The sequence below is a fragment of the Fukomys damarensis genome, unplaced genomic scaffold, assembly GCF_012274545.1.
Source record: "Fukomys damarensis isolate Sample0158 unplaced genomic scaffold, DMR_v1.0_HiC HiC_scaffold_21, whole genome shotgun sequence".
Taxonomy (NCBI): Eukaryota; Metazoa; Chordata; class Mammalia; order Rodentia; family Bathyergidae; genus Fukomys; species Fukomys damarensis.
The window spans coordinates 15,417,399-15,438,313 of NW_022900933.1; the positions used below are offsets into that span (position 1 = coordinate 15,417,399).

Genomic DNA, 20,915 nt, shown 5'->3' on the forward strand with positions numbered 1-20,915 from the left:
TGCGCTTGCACGGCAGGCGGCGGAACCACTGAGCTAAATCCCCAGCCCGTCACCACCTTTTTTTTTTTTGAAACATAAAATTTATAAACTGCAAGCTGTGCTCAAACTGGGCAGTCCTCCTGCTCAGCCTCCCAGAATGCTGGCATTACAGGCTTGTGCGACCACATCTGTCTTAAATTCACTATTTTAATTCACTGTGTAGTTGGTCTTGAACTCACTGTGGCTCGGTCTAAACTCAAACTCACAGCATTCCTCGTTCCTTAGCATCCCAAATGCTGGGATCACAGACGTGCCCCACTATACCCTGGCTGTGTGGAGTTTTTAGCTTGTTCTAAAGATTGTTCAAGTAGTAGTAAGTAACATCACTACTATCTAATGCCAGAAGTTTTATCACTACTTAAGCATGTGGTCCAGGGTCCCAGAACTGAGTAGTCGGGCTCTAAACCAAGGCTCCCAGCCATAGAAACTGCCAACAGCCCCAGGGCTTCCCAACTCAGAGGGTTTGCCCAACTGGGAAGACTGCTGCTGTGAGCAGGGGCTACCCTTGTGTGGGCAGAGGGAGTGGATGGGTGCATGTAGGCTGCCCACCGTTCACCCGCCCTCATAGGTTTGCTCTGGGCCGCGGACTGCCGGAGCGGTTATTGGAATGGGTTCTGGAGAAGGGGAAAGGCAACTAGGGTAGGGGTAGGGGCCAGCAGGAAGCCCAGATCAAGGCAGGAAGCCTTTGCAGTGCACTTGCGGGGAGGGGAAACTGCCTTAATGTAAGGCAAATCACCACCTTTGCCAGTAGTTCCACCACTTTGAGAGAGTGCTGCAGGAGGTTTGCAAAGGTCATCCTGAGCAATTTAGGGAAACTAAAAATAAAAGTTCTGGGGGTAGGGCCAGGAATTTAGCTCAGTGATTCTGCCACCTGCTTCTCATTCAAGCGCAAGGTCCCAAGTTCGATCCCAGTACCACAAAAAAAAAGTGCTGGGGGTGTAGCTCAGTATAAAGTCCCTAAATTCAATCCAAGGAATGACAAAAGGATCAGGGGGTTGCTAGGAAGGATGGTGGGCACCTTGCATGGTGGGCACCTTGTGTACCTGTAATCCCAGCATTGTAAATTCAAGCCCAGTCTGGGCAGTTTAGCAGTTTCGTGAGACCTTTCTCAAAATAAAAAATAAAAAAGGAATGACAATATAGCTCAGTGCTCAGGCACTGGGTTCAATCCCCAGTATCTGGGAAAAAAGAAAAAAGTAGGTTACCATGAAGGTCCAGGTTTAAAGTAGGGCCTGAGAAACTGCTCAGGAGTCTGCCTGACTTGTGGATAAACAAAGTCTGAAAGACTGGAAGCCAAAGTTGTTGCATCTGTGAAAGCCATTGGAAGCATTGTACAGACGAAAGGGGTGACCTGCCAGCAAGAGATGGAGAAGCAGAGCAAGTACCTGATTGTAAAGGAAACACTGGCACAAAGGTGGCCTGTGCCTTTGGTCTCAGCCATTCTGGAGCTGAGTTGGGAGAATCACTTTAGCCCAGGAGTTCAGGATCCATCTGGGCAACACAAGATCCTGTCTCAAAGAAAAGAAAAAGGAAACATGAGCAAACCAATCTGATGGACATTTTTCACAGGCAGAAACCAAATTACAGACTAGCAATTCATATGGAAGAAATTATCCAGTTGTTGTTTGTTTTTTTTAGGGTGAGTGTTGTTTTGTTTTGTTTGTTTCTCTGAGACAGGGTCTACTGCATAGTCCAGGATCTTGAAGGATCTTGCAGCCTCCTGAGTGATAAGGTGCCCCAGATGTGTCCATCATGCCTGGTTTATAGCCGCTTTTACAAGGCAGAAAATGAAAGATGTACAGACTATGTTTGCTGAATTTATCATTATTGAGATATAGAATATACACCATTACTTACCAAAATACACACTCCTGCCTGCCCAAATGTACAAAAGATGATGAGGAAGAAGTTTGCGGAAGCACTCTCAGGTATTCACCTTGTTTAGATAGATATTGTAAGAGTACATCCATATTTACCTTTTCAGAAATAGCTGTCAGCCAAATGTATATCTGGTACAGGACAGGTACCACCCACCTGTCATCTAAGAAAGGATCAACAAGCCAATGATGAAGATGAAGAGTTGGATATGCAGAAGAAAGTTAATTTTAAGTACACCCCACCTTCCTTTTTTCTCTTAAAATCACCCAACCAAGGATTACTAAATTATGAAGTTTAGGTGCTGGCTTGCTGAAATGAAATGCTGCCAATATGGGAGAGGAAGGAAATGTATGCTGACTGAAAATAAGAGGTTTTAAAAGAATATTACATATTTGGGCCAGGAATTTAACTCAGTGGCACTGCGCCTGCCTCGCAAACACAAGGTCCTGAGTTCGATCTCTGGTACCACCAAAAAAAAAAAGAATATCATTACATATTTCATATTACATATTATATTATTATTATTATTACATATTAATATTATTACATATTTCAATCATTTCAGCGTCTTATATAGTAATGTATGGACTTTTTCTGTAAGTTCCTCTATTTTTTTTTTTTTTTTTAAAGATTGTGGATTTCAAGGCCAGGCATGATGGCACTTGCCTTTAATCCCAGCACTCAGAAAGCTGAGGCAGGAGGATCGCTGTGAGTTCGAGACCAGCCTGGGCTACTTAGTGAGTTCAAGGCCAGTCTGAACTATGCAGGGAGACCCTGTCTCAAAACAAAACAAAAAAAAAAAAAGATTGTGGATTTCAAAGTATTTATAGTGTTGATGTACTTTGGTCTGGGTGCTGGTGCTGTAGTAAAGTAATTAAAAAACCAAAAGATCTAACAGTTATAGCTTAACTTCCTTTCTGTTGATGCCAGAAAAAGATCATGTATGAGTCTGATTAAATACAAATTCTGTTCCATAAAACCTTAATTAGTGAAGCCAGTTAGTTACCTTTTTATTGAAACAGGACATTTCAAATCTGATGTGTAAATTTACTTTTCAACAAGAGCATAAACAGAACAAGAAAATGTGACACCTAGATCTCACTGGTTTACACATGTGCATCAAGTTAACGTTTTGGCTTAAGTGAAAGTTGCATTCAGCCTCATTCTGGTTTTAACCACTTACCAGTCCAATTATTTAAATACAGGATAACAAAATATCACGTTTGTTAATTTTTATAAGACAATAGAAAATATAAAGAACAGTTTTATCAAATTTATTCAATACAAGAATCAATTGACACGACACCTGCATATGTAAGGTGTCAGTACATAAACACTGCGCTGCCCAAGTGACGCTGGAGGTCAACTGTTAAGTGGTTAGAACAAAACTTTTGTCATACTAAAGTGTTATATATGGCACTACCAATTTTTTGTTTGTTTATTTGTTTGGAGATTAAACCTCGGTACTTTGCTCTAAGATACATTCCCAGCCCTTTAAAACATTTTTTTTTTTAATTTTGAGACAAGGTCTCACTAAATTGCTAAATTGCCCAGGGCTCAGTTTAAACTTGGAATCTTCCTACCCCAGCCTCCCAGAGTGCTAGGATCATAAGAATGCACTATGAACTGGGCATGGTGACACATGCCTGTAATCCCAGCACTCGGGAGGCTGTGGCAGGAGGATCACTTCGAGTTTGAGGCCAGCATGGGCTACATGAGACCCTGTCCCAGAGAACAAAAACAACCACAAAAAAAATTCTATAGAATTTTTACCAAGCTGTTGCTTCATTAATAAAAGGATATACAGTCACAAAACAGTTTAATCAGATTTGAACTCATTACCTGAGAAAAGCAGTTTTTATAACAGCCTTTCCAGAAAGCTTTAAAAGAAAAAAAATTACCAATTATTTATTCCTCATTCTCTATTTCTACCCCCACTACACTCTCTTTTTCTTGATTTGCCTGTTCTGGAGATTTCCTATGCATGGAATCATAAAATATATGACCTTTTGGGTCTGGCTTCTTTCACTTAACATAATGTTTTCAGGCTGCATCCACATTATGCCACCATCAGTCAGTCCTTCATTCCTTTTAATAGCTAAATAGCATTCTTTTGTGTGGATGTGCCACATTTTGTTCAGCCCTTAATCAGTTGCTGGAAACTTGGGTCACTTCACCTTTGGAGCTGATATGAATAATGTTGTTATGAGCCAGTTCCAAAGTTTTTAATAGCTGTATGTTTTTACTTCTGAGTATATATCTAGGCGTGGAATTGCTGGATCACATGTTAGTTCTGTGTTTAAACTTTTGAAGAACTATCAGATGTTTCTCCGAATGGCCTGGTGCTTTGTACTTTCTGAACAGCAGCATGAAAGTGCTGTAGTTTTTTCACATCCTTACCAACATTTGTTACTGGTAGGTTGGTTGGTTGGTTGGTTTTATGGCAGTAGGGATCAAACCCAGGGCCTCGTGCATAGTAGGCAGGTGTCTACCACTGAACTATATACCCTAACCCTGTTTGTTTTTTATTATAGTTCTAATATATCTCATTGTGCTTTGATTTGCATATACTTATCCATTTTTTTCACATAGAGTAAAAGTGTCCTTTGATGCATGAAAGTTTAATTTTGATGAAGTCCAGTTTTAATTTTTTTCTCATGCTTTCAGTATCATACCTAAGAAACTTATTGCTAGTCCAAGATCATTTAAGGATATGATGGTTTTAGAGCCTGGATCTGTTTTAGTTGATTTTAGTAGATTAGATCTAAAATTGCCCAAGCTGGCCTTGAACTCCTGGGCTCAAACAGTACTCTTGCCTCAGCCTCTTCATATAAAGCTGGGACATAGGCACGGACATCACTACAGCCAGCTCAAAGTTGTTCTTTTAAAGGTAAATATCCAGTTGTCCCAGCAATTAAAAAGACTTCTTGGGGCTTGGGGGTGTGACTCAGTGGTAGAGCGTTTTCCTAATATGTGTGAAACCCCAGCGCTGCAAGAGAACAGATGGGGATCAGCACTTTTTTCTCTCTTTTAATGGTTTTGACACCTGTGTTGAGGATCAGTTGACCGTAGATGTACGGGTTTATTTCTGGACTCTCAATTCTGTAACATTGGTCTGTATCTTTATCCTTACGCTAGTATCACAGTGTCTTGATTGCTTCAGCTTTTAGCTAGATTTTGAATTGGGAAGTGTGAGTCTTTCACTTTATTCTTTTTCAAAATTGGCTATTCTGGATCCCTTGCATTTCATTATGAATATTAGGATTCACTTATCCATTGCAGCAAAAAAAAAAAAAAATGCAGCTAGACCTTTGATAGGGTCTGCATTCAGTCTCTCATTTCTTTCAGTGATGTTTTATTATTTTCAATGTATGTCATGCATTTAATTTCTTAAATATATTCCTAAATGTCTTAATTCTTTTTGATACTATTGTAAATGTAACTTTGGTTTCATCTGTTAATTGCATTATTATATATACATTAATATAACTGATTTTTATACGTTGATCTTGTAGCCTATAATTTTGCTGAATTTACTAGAAGTTTTTTGATGGATTCGTTAGGATTTTCTGTATAACACTGTATCTGCAGATTGAGATATTTTCACTTCTTTGGCTCTTTGAATGCCTTTTATTTCTTTCTCTATTTGTCCTACATAGAACTTGCAGTACTGTGATTAATAGAGAGCAGACATGTTTGTCTTATTCTTGGTCTTGAGGAGTTTTCAGTCTTCCACCATTGGTGATGTTGTCTGTGGCATTTTTGTAGATGCCCTTTCGCAATTTGAAGGAATTCTCTTCTCTTTCTAGTTTGTTGGGTGTTCTTATCAGGAAATGATATTGGGTATTGTACAATGCTTTTCTCTGTATCAATTGAGAGAATCTTGTGGGTTTTCCCATATCTGTTAATTCAATGTATTACATTAATTGATCATGGGAGGTTGAACCAACCTAATTCCTGGGATAAATCCCACTTGATCATGATCATGATGTATAATCCTTGTAATATACTCTTGGATTTAGCTTGCTATCATTTTATTGAGGATTTTTGTATCTGCATTCATCTGTATTGATCTATAGTTTTCTGATATTTTTGGTGTCTGGTTTTGATATCAGAATTCTTTTGGCCTCATAAGGTTGGAAGATTGTAGTAAATAACTTCTGTATAACTTTCTTGCTTTTTTTTTTTTTTTTTTTTTTTTTTTTTTTTTTTTTTTTTTTTTTTACAAGCTACCCTGAAACTCCTGGACCTAATCCTACTGCCTCAGCCTTCAGCCTTTCTTGTGGCTGGGACTAAAGGAATGTAACACTAACTCTCGTAGTCTTTTGGATTATTTTCTTGAGATTGAGTCCCAGAAAAAGGAAGATATATGTGTTTACAAATTGCTTGATAAATATTGCCTAATCACTTTCCAAAAAGTCAAGTGATGTTTATTTATTATTTGAGGTTGCTTTTTAGGATAGCCATCTCTGAAGATTTACTGTTTTTAGGCCTTTAAAAACTTACAAGATTTGCAGGAAGGCAAACCAGCCTGGGCATCTTGCAATACATTTTAAAGTCTGTACCCTGTGGAACAGCTCTAGGGATATTGGACATAGCATTTCACATAGGAAATTGTTATTGTGTGTTGTCCACCTAGAGCAGAGCTTCTCAATCCTTGCTGCTTTAAGTCAGATAACATTTTTTCTTTTGGGGGTGGGGGGTGGGGATTGAACCTGGGGCTTTGTGAGCTACTTTGCCAACTCTTTTTATTTTATTTCAAGACAGGATCTCATTAAGTTGTCAAGGCTGGCCTCAAGGTTGTGATCCTCCTGCCTCAGCCTCCCAAGTAACTGGGATTACAGGTGTGTACCACCACACCCTCATAGAATAATTCTTTACTGAACCTGTCCTAGGGATAAGACGGTTGGCAGCATCTGTGACTTTTACCCACTAGATACCAGTACAAGGCACCACTCCCCAAGGGGAAACAAGCAAAAATGTCTCCAGGTATTGCCAAAAGTGCCTAGTAGACCAAACTGTCTGTGGTTAAAAATTAACTGGTCATCCAACAGAGAAATGGTGGCGCACACCTCATCCCAGCTACTCAGGAAGTAAGGTAGGAAGATCATAAGTTTGAAGCCAGCCTGGGCAATTTAGCAAGAAGACCCTGTCTCAAAAAAACAGTCAACAACAAAAAAACTGAACTCAGTGGTAGAACACTTACAGCAATCATCAAATCACCAGTACCACAAAAATAATCACTGAGCTATAAACTGGTACTTGCCAGATTTCATATGACTGAAAAAATTGAGTTGAATTCTCAATAATACATATGTATATGGTACAGTTTATATGTGGGACTTCAAATCTGTATCTTTAGTTTAGGCCCTATTTGCAACTGCCTACATCTTGAGGTTGGTGTGTTCAAAAATCAGCTGTAGTTTCTGCATGCCTCCATCTGCTCTTCCTTTATCCTGGGTCTCCTAGATCATGACACTACCAATGATTCCCTTTCCCATTCTTAGGTTCTTTCTCCCCTCCTGTCCCATGAAGTTCACCTCCTAAATCTTTCTAAATTCAGGCTCCTCTCTTCCCAATGCCACTTTCCTAGTTTGTTCATCTCAGCCCTGTTGCTGCTGCAGTCCTTAACTCTTCCCTGTTCCCCATGCTGCTGCCTTTAAAGTGCCTTTCCGTGTGGGTCACTCCCCTTGCACTGCAGTCCTCACCACTGAGCCCTGCTGGTCTCTCCAGCCTCTTCCCGAAATCCCTTGCACTGTACTTAGACTTTGCCTGCCTGTTGTCCCCTTGGCCCACTGTTACCTTAGACTGTGCTTCAGCCACCCCACCCTGCCCTGCCCTGTCCACATAGGGCAGTCACTTCTCTCTCCCTCCCTCCCACCCTCCCTCTCTCTCTCTCTCTCTCTCTCTCTCTCCAAAGCCCCCAGAGGAGACCTGGGTCTGTGGTTGACAGTGAGTACCATAAGCCCAGGGGCGATAACTTCATGATCCCTGACCACACCCCAGTGCCCAGACCAGAGCCTGATGTGAGTGGCTACTCTGTAAGTGTGTGTTAATTTAAGACTCCCAGAGCAGGGCCGGGGATTTAGCTGAGCGGTTCGGTGGCCTGCCTTGCAAGCACAAGAACCTGAGTTCAATCCCCGGTCCAAAAAAAAAAAGACTCCCAGAGCAGTAGGAAGCTAGCTGAGATTTACAGGTAGCTGCAGGTTTGTTGTTTTGTTTTGTATGTTTTTTGTTTTTTCCAAATATTTACTCAGCCAACTAGGCCATGAGTGCTAGTAATAGAAAAGAGATGAGATGGGAGTATAAACAAAGTTTAATATTGATAAGTGCGAGCATAAACTGTTTAAAGTGGATCTAGAGAATGAACTACATTTGCATTTGGGGAAGACCTCTTTTTTGTTTTGTTTTGCTTTTTGTTATTTTGAGACAGAGTCTCAAAATATAGTTCGGGCTAGCTCTGAATTCACTGTGTAGCCCAGGCTGGCCTTGAACTTGTGGCCATCCTCCTGCTTCAGCCTCCCAAGTGTTAGGTTTATAGGCATTATCTACTGTGTCCTGATCATGCAGGTCCTCACTGAGGCTAATGGTGTAGGAGGGGCGTGGTCTTGCCTCCTGACGGGTGAGCTGGATGGAGGCTTGGAGCCACGGAGGTGTGTGGTCTTCACTGTATTCCTGGATTACTGCAAAGAAACTAGAGTTACTTATGTACAGACTATGCACCCTAAAGAAGTGTTGCTTTTTGTGGAATGGCTAATAATGAACTTTATGTCAGTGTGGTTTATTTTTCTTCTTAACTCTGACCATACTTGCTCCTCCTACTTACTACTCACAGTGCCTTTTAGCTTGAAGCTTGGCTATAACTGCAACCTTATTCTTTGGCTGCGGCATAAGATCGCTGATCCATGGGGAATCCCGTACATATGGCGTTTGGGGGTCATTCTTTAGGGAAATGAATGCAGTGACTATACTTTCAGACCAGAGGAGGCTATGATATTTACAGAGAAGGGAAACATCTATTGATAAAAGAGCAGATGTGATCTAGAAAGAGATCGTTGAATCTTTTATTCATTTGATGTTAGAGAAAGAACCCAGGACCTTGTACTGCTGAGCACATGCTTTACCACTGAGCTACACCCTCTGTCCATGAACTCACCTCGAAACTCACTGACTCTGCTGCATCTCTGGAAACAGACGGGAAGCAACAGCAGAAGAACTTGATGCTCAGAAGGATGCTTGAGCCGGAGGGGAGCCTCGGTGGATTGGGTGGGATTAATGTGAAAAGAAGAGGATCTAGGACAGAATGGTGGACCCCAGTGGGTGTGTGAGCCGGGAGAACCCAGTAAAGGATGAATTTGACAGGAAGAGAAGATATTAACAGCAATAAAAGGAAGAAATGCTTCATGGTATCACACGCTGCAGGAATAAGGGCCAGAGAGAGCGCACCGACTTTGGGAAGGAGGTGATCACAGTCAGTTCCTCAGCAAAACATTTTAGCAGAACAAGGAGAGGGCAGGACGCCTGAGAGCAGTGGGTTGAGGAATACTGAAAAATGAAGGCATTGAATTTGTACATAAAGCGCGTTCTTTCAAAATATTTGTTTCTTCTGGATCAGAAGTGGGACGCACACAATTGAAAAACTGGAGCATGTTTATAAGCTGAATTAAGGAGAGGGAGACATTAAACATGGATGAGAACAGAAGTATACCGAGGCTGGGAGGTATGAGACCAATAGCCGGGTGGGATGGGTGTGTCTTGAAAGGGTCCTGAAACATGAGTGTTTCTCCAGCGGGAGACAACTGGTGTGGGCAGGTGTTTGTGAGGAAGCAGGGAGAGAGCTTAGCGGTGGCGGTGAACCTATGGAACGAGTGCTGCATCCAGCTGTTGGTTATCACTGAAAGCTCTACAAGGTTCGCCATCGCTGTGTTAAACGGGTGTTCATGCCTGGTCACTTCTCTGGGAGAGGGAACTGCGCCATCCATGTAGGGTGTTGGGAAGGAAACGGGAAAGCGCTGGAGGCGCTGTCTACAGGGAAGGCACAGGTGCCAAGAAGCAGACGGGAGAACACACACACACGGGGACATATATGACATCTCTTTTCTCTGCTAGGAACAGAAATGAATAAAAGCAGCAGGCAGAGTAGGAGAAGACATGGGAGAAGAAGCCGCCAGCAGAACTCATGGTGCAGACAGCGCAATTCCAGTGAGAGGCAAGTATGCCAGGGCCGGGAGCCAGGTGTGCCCAGCGCCACAGTGCGTTTCATGCCAGCGTGTGTGGGGGCCTGAGGAGAGCTGTACATCCAGCAGGTTCCCTGGGCGTGTGGCGACTGTGGGTCCCATCTACCACTCAGGGTAGTGAGGGGGCACGGCCACGCGCTTCTTTCTTTCACAGCAACTATAGCTTCTAGTCAGTGTTGTCCACATAGTTACAGGTAGATATTACGTGACACAATTGGTGATCTACTTCTCTATTTTAGTTTGGTTTTGAAGTCTATTGAACACTATACTTAATAAACCCAAAAGTCTATTTAAAAAATACACAGGAGCTGGGCATGGTAGCGCACACCTGTAATCCCAGCACTTGGGAGGCTGAGACTGGAGGCTCACTGTGAGTTCGAGACCAGCCTGGGCCACATAGTAAGTTCCAGGTCAGTCTCAACTACATAGTGAGACCCTGTCTCAAAACAACAACAACAAAAAAAAATACACAGGAGTCCAAGACAGAAAGGTCACAAGTATAAGGCCAGCCTTGGCTACACAGGCAGTTCAAGGCCCACCTGGACTGCATAGTGAAACCCTGTCTCTAAAAAAAGAACAAAAACTTTTTTTAAAAAAGTGATGTGAACATCATTTATCTGGCACCCAACTTAGAAAATAAGATTTACACTGAGTTGATATCCCCAGTATAAACATTTTCTACATTCTGTTTGTTTTTCTTCATGAAGGAAGTCCGGTTCTGTCTTGGAACAAGACAGCTCCCCTGGCCCCAGGAGAGGATATCAGCTCTGCTGCTGAGGGTTTCTGCAAGACTCCTGGCCACCCTGTCTCCCCACATCCCTCAGTGTCGCAAGTTCCCTCAGCACCAAAAGGGAAGCTGCTGCCAAATTTTAAATTCTCCCCTGGTTCAGACCTTTTAAAACAGACAGACTTTTTGTTTGTGTGCATGCTTGTTTTTTGAGACTGGGTCTTGCTGTGTAGCCCAGGCTGGCCTCAAACTCATAGCAAGCCTCCTGCCTCAGGCTTCAGTACTGGGATTAGAGGTGTGCGCCACCACACCCAGCAAAACAGATTTCTTAGTTACAGGACCATAAGATGTCTAGTATCAAGATGCTTCTCTAGAAGAAATAGTAACAGAAGCATCCAGGAGTTGTAGAACAAACAAGGGCTTTAGACCCAGGAGCTCAGCTTTCTCTTAGGAAATGGGGCCAAGCACCTCACCATTCTGTGCCACTGTGTTTTGTATGAAACAGAGCCAATAACCCTGAAAGGCTGCCTGGCTCTGAGGAGGCCCCCAGGGCATGATAGATCTCAGTGGGTAGAAATCCTCAAATCCAACCCATATTACAGAAAGGTATGGGTGCTCAGGACCCTTCCCAGTGTTTGCATGTCTTGTAAAGAGACCATGGATACTTTTTGGGCTCTGGGCCTTCCCCAGGAGCACATTGTGTCACAAAATGTGATGAGTGCAAAAATCCCCACTCAGCTTTGGCAGGTGGTTTGGAAACCTGCTGAGCACAGCTGCCCTCTGGACTCCTTGTGGAAAGAATGGAGCGGCAGCCTTTGGGTGAAAAACACAGACATTTGTCATGGCGCTTAATTCTTCCTCTTCCTGCTGATCACAGATGAGCTGCTTCGGGAAGCTGTGGGCCAGGAAAAGGGGAATAAATAATTTTCCCTGAAGCTCTACGTAGCACTGGTATTTATGGAAGAAAGAATATTTTCTCATTCCTTTACTCTAGTTTTGTAATTCATATTCCTTTTAGTATATGTGTATGCGGGGAAGCAATTCTTGATTTTTAGGCCAGCATGGTGGCCCACACCTATAATCCCAGTACTTGGGAGGCTGAGGCAGGAGGATTGCTGCGAGTTCAAAGCTGGCCTGGGCTACATAGTGAGTTAGTTCAAGGCCAGCCTGAACTGCATAGCAAGGCCCTGTCTCAAAAAAAAAAAAAAGCCAGGGATTTAGCTCAATGGTCCTGCTCCTGTCTTGCAAGCACATGGTCCTGAGTTCAATCCCTGGTACCACCAAAAAAAAAGGAAAACAAATTATTGATTTTTAAAGTCAGTTTTATCAGAATTCTAAACAAAGGTCTTGTGCTTTGTCACTGTATCCTTCAACCTGTAATTGCCACCAGCCGCTTATGCCTTTACCATTCCAGTGTTTTAGCCGTGGCTCTGCCTCAGTGTTACTGAAATTACTGTACCTTTGTTCCCTGCACCCCAGATCCTCCATCTGTGAGGTTGGCTAACCTGGTGCAATTTAAACTCTTCTACTACTAAATACAATAAAGAATGAAATTCAACTGCTCTTGAGCTGACAAATGAGCCAGGCTGGTAGAATTCTTATTGGCAAAGATTTCTGTTCTACTTTTCATCTGAAAGATTCCAGAAGACCTCACAAAAGGCTCACGTGAGAAGAGGAAATTACTGTGACATGCATCCTCTCTGAAAATAAAAAGAGAGACAGACAAAGCAAAGTCACCCCCCTTTTGGTGTATTTCTAGTAAGGAGTCAGTTCTCCAAAGCGATCAGAAAGGTAAGGGCAAAGGTTGCAGAATTGCTTGGGTAGGACCGGGTCAGTGATTGGGAACTCAGGCTCTGCACTGCCCATCATCCCAGCTGTGTGTCCTCAGGTGTACGACAGGACCACAGCAGAGATCGCAGGACTCTGGCCACGGCGATGAGGAGGCCCCATCGACCTCATCCAATACTGCTGGGGATCCTTCTGCACCAGGTAAGCAGCTGCTGGAGAGGACTTCTCTGGCCCAGCAGCCAGAATGAACTGAAGCCCTCCCCTGCCAAGTCCCCCGGCATTGTCTCTTCTGGCTGCCCTTCCTCCTCAGCAGACTCAGATGTGTCTGTGACTCCTCACTTGCACGGGAGTCATCAGCGCATTCCTGGCTTGGAGGGAATCCCAGAAGCAAGTGAAACCCTGAGGAAAGGAGCTGCCGTGTCGGGAACAGTGTTCCTGGGGCAGATGGTCTCCCCCAGGACTGAACTCAGCTCAGGATAGGGACCGACCATGCCACACCCTGCTGGCCCTTAGAAAAGACAGGCGGCTGGGCTCCTTCCTAGGTGGGTCTGTTCCCAGCATTTTAAGTTGCTGAATTTAATGTTTATTCATTAAAGATCTACCTGGGTATTACTTCGACCCCGAAAAGAACCGCTACTTCCGCTTGCTCCCAGGACACAACAACTGCAACCCCCTCACCAAGGAGAGCATCGAGCAAAAGGAAATGGAGCGCAAAAGACTGCATCTGCTAGAGGAAGAGGAAAAAAAGAAAAAGGTGGGCCTCCACCTGCCAGTCAGACACCCTATGAGGCTTAGCACAGGCAGGTGAGGGAGTTCACCCCCACCCCGCTCCTCCCCCACAGGGAAACGGAAGAGAATAAGACTAGAAGAGGAGAAGCCATCCCGCCCCACCTCTTCCTGTTTGCTAAGTGTCCTCTAGTCCTGGGAGACTGTGCTGCCCGGGAAGTGTATTGGGAAGCAGCACAGTGGAAGTTGAGTCACCGTACCTTTCAAATGGAAATCAGGCCAGTGGAGTGCCTCAGGCAGTCTTGCAGACCAATTTCCGATGTTTTGCTCCGAACTGCCCTGGGGGGATGGAGGGTAATTACCGCCCTGACCCAGAGTCCAGACTCCCTCTGCCCTCACTGGCTGCTTCTTCCTGGGTGCCACCAAAAAGGGCCTCGGACAGAGATATGGTGCCAACTTTCAGCCCCCACCCGCCTTCATGAGCATGGCTTTTGCTCCTGCCCAGGAGAGGAGGAAGTAACTGTAATTCTGGTGCAATTCTAACTGGCAAAAGACACTGTCAGATTTTTACGTGTCTGATTTCTACCCATTTAACACCTGTTTCCTTCATTGCATCCTGTGAAACTAAAGTGTTTGTTATCCTACAACACAAATAAATCTTCATTGAGTCTTTCTTTCTTTTAATTTAGAAAGTAGCCAGAATGGGATTTAATGCGTCTTCCTTCCTACGAAAAAGCCAGCTGGGTTTTCTCAGCGTCAACAGTTACTGCCGGTAAGACAGTGCCTCACTGATGTGTTTTCTTTCTTTCTTTGTTTCTTTTTCTTTTTTTTTTTTTTTTTTTTTTTGGTACAGGGGATCAAACTTGGCAGAACCACTGAGCCAAATCCCCAGCCCACTGTTGTGTTTTCTTCATGAATGTTCTTTCCTGTTTGCTTCTTTTTTTAATTTTTCTTTTCTTTTGCAACACTAGGGATTGAACCCTACATGGGCCTCATACATGCTAAGCAAGCACTCTGCCACAGAGCTTTACTCTGGCCCTTTGTTATTTTGAGATGTTCTTGTTAAATTACCTGGGTTGGCCTCAAACTTTTGATCCTCCTGCCTCAGCCTCCTGAGGAGTTGAGATGACGAGCGTACACCACAAACCTGGCATTCTTCCCCATTTCCCATTTCTGTGGTCTAAGAATCCAGAGGGCTGCTCCATGAGGAGTCTTCACAGATGAAAGGTCCCAGTGTACCCGGCTGCCACATGAACCAGCCCCAAGAGATTCACCCTCTCTCCAGTGGGGAGGGAGGAAGGAGGATTTAGGCAGAAATCTCTTAAGCTGTTTATTGTGTGATTCTCCTGGCAACTTCCTTCCTTGAGATTTCTGCCTCCTTCTCTTTCCTTTTCTAATTGTCACCAGAAATGGGCCATTAAATGGATATGTTCATACGAAATGTATCAAAATGCTTAGGATGCCTGATATGGAGCGATTTTCTCAGGATACGGCCATTAAGGCAGGAGTCTGTCTGACTCTGGCACCTGACTTCCTAACCCCCTTCCCCGCCTTATTCTGCCTCCCACGTGTGTCTCACGTGGCTTACTGGGGCTTCGTCCTCTCACCGGGGAGCAGCGCGCCCTTCACGGGAGGCCAGCTGTGCAAAGGCCATCAGGCAGGGCAGGTGCCCTGTGTTCCCTGGTTCTGAGAAGGGCAGAGGTAATGGTATCTCTTCCCTTTGCAGTGGAGGTGAACGGGGCGGGCAGGTGGGTATCTACACGCCAGGGCACTTCCCATTGTCCTGTGTCCTTCAGCCTGTTGGCCGTCCTTAGGGACATTGGCTTCATCCCAAGAGAAGGCTGTTGTGCCAGGAAGTCTAGGAACAGATTCCCCTGCTTCTGACATTCTCTGGTGCGAAGGCCTGTGCGGTGCTTTGTTTTAGTTTCCCTCATCATTATATGAGAAAACTAAAATTCAGAATTTGGGGGTTCTCGCTCAGCTTCATTGCTGAGAAGTAGTACAGAGAAGGGACCCTTTACTCTGGTTTTTATTTTGTTTTGTTTGCCACGGACTCCCGCAGCCGACCAGACTGGTCTTTAACTCCTGCGCTCAGTCCTCTTGCCTCAGTCTCTCAAGTAGCTCAGACTGCAGGTGCTCACCGCCACGTGTGGCTTCTGAGCCTCCAGCGTGGGTGTCCTGCTCTGGGTCCATCCCCCTCCTGCGTCTCTTTTCCTTCTGTAGCTTAGCCCACGAGCTACGACTGAGCTGCATGGAGAGGAAAAGGGTGCACATCCAGCGCTCAAATCCCTCCACTTTGACGAGCGACCAGTTCAGCCTGATCCTGGTGAGTCAAGGTCTTGTCTGGATGCTGGGCGTGGCAGCCAGGCCCCGGATGCTTCACAGCTGTCATTGGCCCGGCTGTGTAGAAGCCAATAGCTGAAAAGCAGGCAGTGTCCTCTTGGTTTTACAGTTTGAACCTACTTGCTGGCCACCTGTAGGTGGGTACTGAGTTGGCAGGTGGGCTGTGCTGTGACCATCATCACCCTCACTCCACCCTTGGCATTTGACATAGATCCTAGGTCCAACTACACATCAACTAAAAACCCTTACAAAATAACCTCCCTGGCTGGATTGTACATGCAACTGAAGAGGTGCACAGCCACCTGGAGCTTCTGGCCACTCCTACCCCTGGGCGGGTTTGGTGTTCCAGTGTGCCTTTATTTACAACGGGCTCTGACACTCACTGTCCCTGGCAAGGGCCTGCGGGCCTGGGCACCTAGGCCTGGAAACGTCAGTGGAGAGCTGGTGGGTCCTCCGCAGTGGAAGAAGCCTCACCTCCCCAAAGGCCCAGGAGAGAGAGGAGAGACAGAGTGATCTGTCTGGGCAGGACTTGAGGCTCACCTTTAGACTCGAGGTTGATTCTGAGTCCTCTTGCCCCAGGGTACCTGGAGGGAGAGCCCTGCCAAGTGAGGGGTGTTAGGGACAAGGCCCAGATTCTCCGCTTTACTCTTTATGTTTGGGGCTACAGTTGGACCGGAACCAGTAGAATATATTCTCAGTGGGCTCCCCTTCTCTGGGCTGAATCGAGGGACTGGTGAAGGTCACAGAGTGCTGCACACACTGCTTCTTACGAGCCTGAGCACCCAGTCCCCTCGCTCCGTCTCTTCCCGTCGCCCAGCGTCACAGGGGAGCCTGGGTGGCTGCTGTGACCCAAGGGCTTGGAAAGGCAATTCACCATCGCAGAGCACCTCTTCAAGTCAGATTCTTCTCATTGTTAATGGGCCACCCAGAAACATAACTCTTCTTCCCAAGTGAAATTGCAGTCTGTGCATTTTCACTGGCACCCAAACCCTAGTGCGTGCGTATCCCTGTGCAGCAGTGTAGACAAAGCCATGAACATATGGGGAGTTTTTGCTTTGAATCATTTACTGTTCTTTTTCTAAAGGAAAAAAAGAAAATTTAAAAATAGCCCACATTCTAATGCAGACTTTTCTGGTGTATTTTTTATTCAGTATAATGTACACTTCTATGTGTACATTTTTGTTTTGTTTTGTTTTGTTTCTTTTGGTAACAGTGATCATACCCAGGGCCTCACAGATGCTAAGCCAGTGCGGTGTTTTCTTGTTGGTGATCATCACCTATAATAGGAATACAGTTTGGTATCCTTCTTGGCCCATTAACAGTTATAACTAGCGTTTTCATGTCATCGTGTGGTTTTTATGATGGCCACGTGGTATGTTCCTCTGGGCTGATGCTGACCCTTCAAACCCAGCTCTAGTGGAGTGGGGGGTCAGTACTGACCTCAGTCTTCATGGCCACACACTCCCTACCTGCACCACCCTAATCCCACTCCCTGCCCTGCTGTGAACTTTGCCCAAAGGTCACTACAAATACAGAGTGAGGGAAACTTAGGTCATCTTTACGCTCTGTCGTGGAGCAGAGCTGTCACCTGAGGAAGATGCATAGAGCGAGGAGGCCAAGAGAGATGAGCAGGTGGACTTAGCACATGTGGCTCAGTCTGGGAGGTCACCTGCAGCTCATTCCCCCCAGGCGGATACCAACAGTGACCGACTCTTCACAGTGAACGATGACATCGGAGGTGCAAAGTATGGCATCATCAGCCTGAGTGGACTGAAGACCCCCGCACTCAAAGTGCGCATGCTTGAAAACTTCTACTTCACCAGCCGTAAGGTACGTCATCCGGCTCTTCAGCCTTGGAGCCCTTTGGGCCCAGGGCCCTATAGTAGTTGGCCACAGAGAAGAACTTTGTGTAGAAGGCAGGGCACAGTTACTTCATTTTTCCAGGGAACGAGTAGTTTGTTGGTTTCTGAGGACCCATGGACCCACAGGAATAGAAAAAGAGCTGAGGAGTGTCCTGTATTGGAAGAGAAAATTAACTTAGATGGTTGGGGTAGGCTCAGGGCAGCACTGCTTTACCTGGTTCTAAGGACATTCCCTCCAGGAAAGTCAGGCACGTGGGCTGCAGTGACTGGCCTGAATGAAGGAGTCCTCCTTTTTTTTTTTTTTTTTTTTTTTTTTTTTTGGTTTCTTGAGACAGGGTCTCACTATGTAGTTGAGACTGACGTGGAACTCACTATGTAGCCCAGGCTGGTCTCAAACTCACAGCGATCCTCCTGCCTCAGCCTCCCAAGTGCTGGGATTATAGGCGTGCGCCACCATGCCCAGCTGAGTCCTCCTCCTATGTGAGGTTAATACACCCATCGCCAAGACAGTCTGTGGCCACCCCTGAGGTTTAGATAAACACGGGGCTCTCGCTATCTAGGGGCGACCTTTAAATTAGAGTGGGCTGGTGGCCGCATCTGTAAGAAGTTGTGACTTACAAGACATGAAAGCCACAAGATCCAGATAGGTTGAGATGGCTTAGAGTAAAGTAAGATACAACATAGCTTTGGAGTTAGGTTTGTCCCCTGCCACTGTGGAGAACTGGGCCCCAGCTGGTGGGTACATCAGCTTCCTCATGTAGGACTTGTGCTGGCGTGGAAGGGTGAGATCTGGGCTTTGTTTCCTTCTGGCCTTAATGAGGCCCCATATGGCTGGAACAGGGAGCTCTCTTGTCCTCAGAATGCTTATTCTAACCCACTTTAAGAGGAATGAGACCTGCAGAAAAAAATCCTATGTGTCCCCACAAGTAACTCTAAGAACTTGGCCATTTCTCTCTGTGAGCTGGTGGTCAAGCCCATCTTGCCATCTTGCTGTGTGCTTCCTCCCCAGGTGAATTCCGTGTGCTGGGCCTCGCTGAACCACTTGGATTCACACGTTCTGTATCCTTCACTGTGGACCTTGGCTCTGTGGGCTTTGTGAGGTGGCATCTTAATGGCAGAGGGCCGGGCCATTCTGCATTCTGCACTCATGTCTCACCCTTTACAAGAAAACTACACTGGGTAGACAGTGACTCAACTGGCAGCAGTTGAGACCCCATGACTGACTACTCTCTCTGGGGATGACATCGATGTCCCTGTGTGCCAGGCACTGTTCTGGAACTTCATGTCTAAGCAGAGGAGACAGGATCAGAACTCAGGCAGTCTGGCTCCAGAGTCTCCCACTCTACCACTGTGACCTGGGGCTCAGTGGCAGTATCTGTACCAGAGAGTTGGTGCTTTGGTACCAGGTAAAACAGAGAGAATTAGGGCTGGGGATTTGGCTCAGTGGTTCTACCACCTGCCTCGCAAGTGCAAGGTCCCGAGTTCGATCCCCGGTACCAAAAGAAAAATAAAAATGGCACAGCCTTGGGAAGGAGCCCCAGACCTGCAGTGAAGGAGGGAAACTGATTATTAGGGCCTGGGGTCCTTCCAGGGACAAGGAGGTCTGGGTAAGAGAAGGCGGTTCCCTTGGCATCAGACAGTTCTATGGGCCCAGAGGCCCAGGAACAGCCTCCTGTGGCACATGCTTCACTCTAGTCATTGGCTTCCCAGAGAGCCAGCAGGGCTGTTTTGCTAGGAACACAGTGGCATATGGTATCATGGGGCCTAAGCCTTCCTCTGGGACCTCTGGGCTCTTGATGCTACAAAGGACTTGTTTGACCCAAACCCACATGTTGATGATGCTTGTCCCTGGCTCAGGCCAGTAACAAATGAGTTCTCGAACCTGTGTGCTGCCAGTACACTTAACACTTGCTTCAACACAGCTGTCATGGGATGAATGTTCATTAACGTGCTGGGTACCACGGTTTCAGCACCTCGTTGATCCTCACCAAATGAAAGCTGAATCAGAGCCTTTATGTTTATTTGCTTCACAGCAGTACATTTGAAAGGAGTTAAAGCTTGAAGTCCATCCGTGATCTGATTATAATTTGTATGTAAGACACAAAACTGTGTGTTCTGTAAACTGCAGTTTTATGTGGCTGTCACTGATGGGACTCTGGGGAGTGATGGGACCAACCACCTGTATACTACACTGATCACTGATCTGACAGGACAGGTGAGGCCACATTTTACAGAGGGGAAACAAGAACTTCACTCTCATTTCTGACCATAAAGCAGTGTGGTGTTTTCTCACATCTCTCTGTGACCAGGGAGGGATGAAACCCTGAGCAATTAAAGCGTGGGCTGTCCCAGTTCTGGCGGTGACTTGTCCCCTGGTGGTCATTCCAGGTCCACTTCAGGCTTTTGTGCTTTCACTAAAGTTCCAAGAACTTCGTTCCTTACAAAAAGGGCACCTTCTTCAGACCTGCATTCTGCATTTCCCATCAACAGTGGTGGGAGGTCAGAGTGAATTCTTTTTCCACTTAACTGGGCTCTTTGTTAACTGTGCCCTGCTAAAGGAGTAATCTATGCTTCTGACCCTGTAAGTACCATACAGACTTTGAGTCTAACCTGAGTTTCAACACAGTAACTAAAAGTACACAGGGATAAGGATTTCTTCCCTTATCTTCACCCTCTGAACCCAGAAGCAAAAGGATTACACAGGATGAAACTGAGCATCTGGTTTTAGCAGTATCTGTAGACTAGAGATACTGTTTAACATTGAGCTTAGCACCAAAGGTCACATACATGTCACGTTCAGATGTGGTTGCTTGCTTGTCAATGTTTTTAATGAATCGCTCAGCCAATGTCCGGTGGGCATATACCCTCCTTCTGCAAGGTGCTGGAGACAGGCAGCTCAGCAGGTAGTCAGTCTGTGAGGGCCTTCGGATGCCATAAAGATGTAAGAGTTGTCCTCGTGGATGCCCACATGGGAAGGAAGGGACAGGAGCTGCCAGCAGAAGGGTGAGTCAAGAGAGGGGTTGGCACATGTGGCAGCTGTTTGGAATCCCGTGATGTCTCTAGCTTGGTCACCAGAGCTATGGAGTGCCCCTGAGGACTGTGATCATGGAGTCACATTTAAAAAGACTTGGAGGCCGGGGATTTAGTTCAGTGTTGCCATCTCCTGCCTCGCCAGCGCAAGGATCCATGTTTAATCCTCAGTACAAAAAAAAAGACTTTTGAGGGCCGGGGATTTAGCTCAGTGGTTTGGTGGCCTGCCTCACAAGTGCAAAGACCCGAGTTCAATCCCTGGTACCAAAAAAAAAAAAAAAAAAA

The 20,915-nt window shown here is 45.6% G+C and overlaps 1 protein-coding gene across 6 annotated transcripts in view; it reads left to right on the forward strand.

The window, feature by feature from the left end:
• Window positions 1-20,915, forward strand: part of Dcaf4 (DDB1 and CUL4 associated factor 4) — a 29,963-nt gene that overhangs the window by 1,484 nt on the left and 7,564 nt on the right. Inside the window, exons 1-8 of one of the 6 annotated variants that reach the window (XM_010645407.1) lie at window positions 6,741-6,761; window positions 10,027-10,126; window positions 12,770-12,870; window positions 13,266-13,423; window positions 14,085-14,167; window positions 15,619-15,721; window positions 17,428-17,568; window positions 18,610-18,659. In XM_010645407.1, the coding sequence (XP_010643709.1) occupies window positions 10,035-10,126; window positions 12,770-12,870; window positions 13,266-13,423; window positions 14,085-14,167; window positions 15,619-15,721; window positions 17,428-17,568; window positions 18,610-18,659 (728 nt within the window). In that variant the 5' untranslated portion in view covers window positions 6,741-6,761; window positions 10,027-10,034. Of the gene's footprint in view, window positions 1-6,740; window positions 6,762-10,026; window positions 10,127-11,770; window positions 11,833-12,518; window positions 12,673-12,755; window positions 12,871-13,265; window positions 13,424-13,550; window positions 13,674-14,084; window positions 14,168-15,618; window positions 15,722-17,427; window positions 17,569-18,609; window positions 18,660-20,915 lie in introns of those variants that run through there. The other 5 variants (XM_019204306.2, XM_010645406.3, XM_010645408.3 and 2 more) reach the window with 5 other exon arrangements.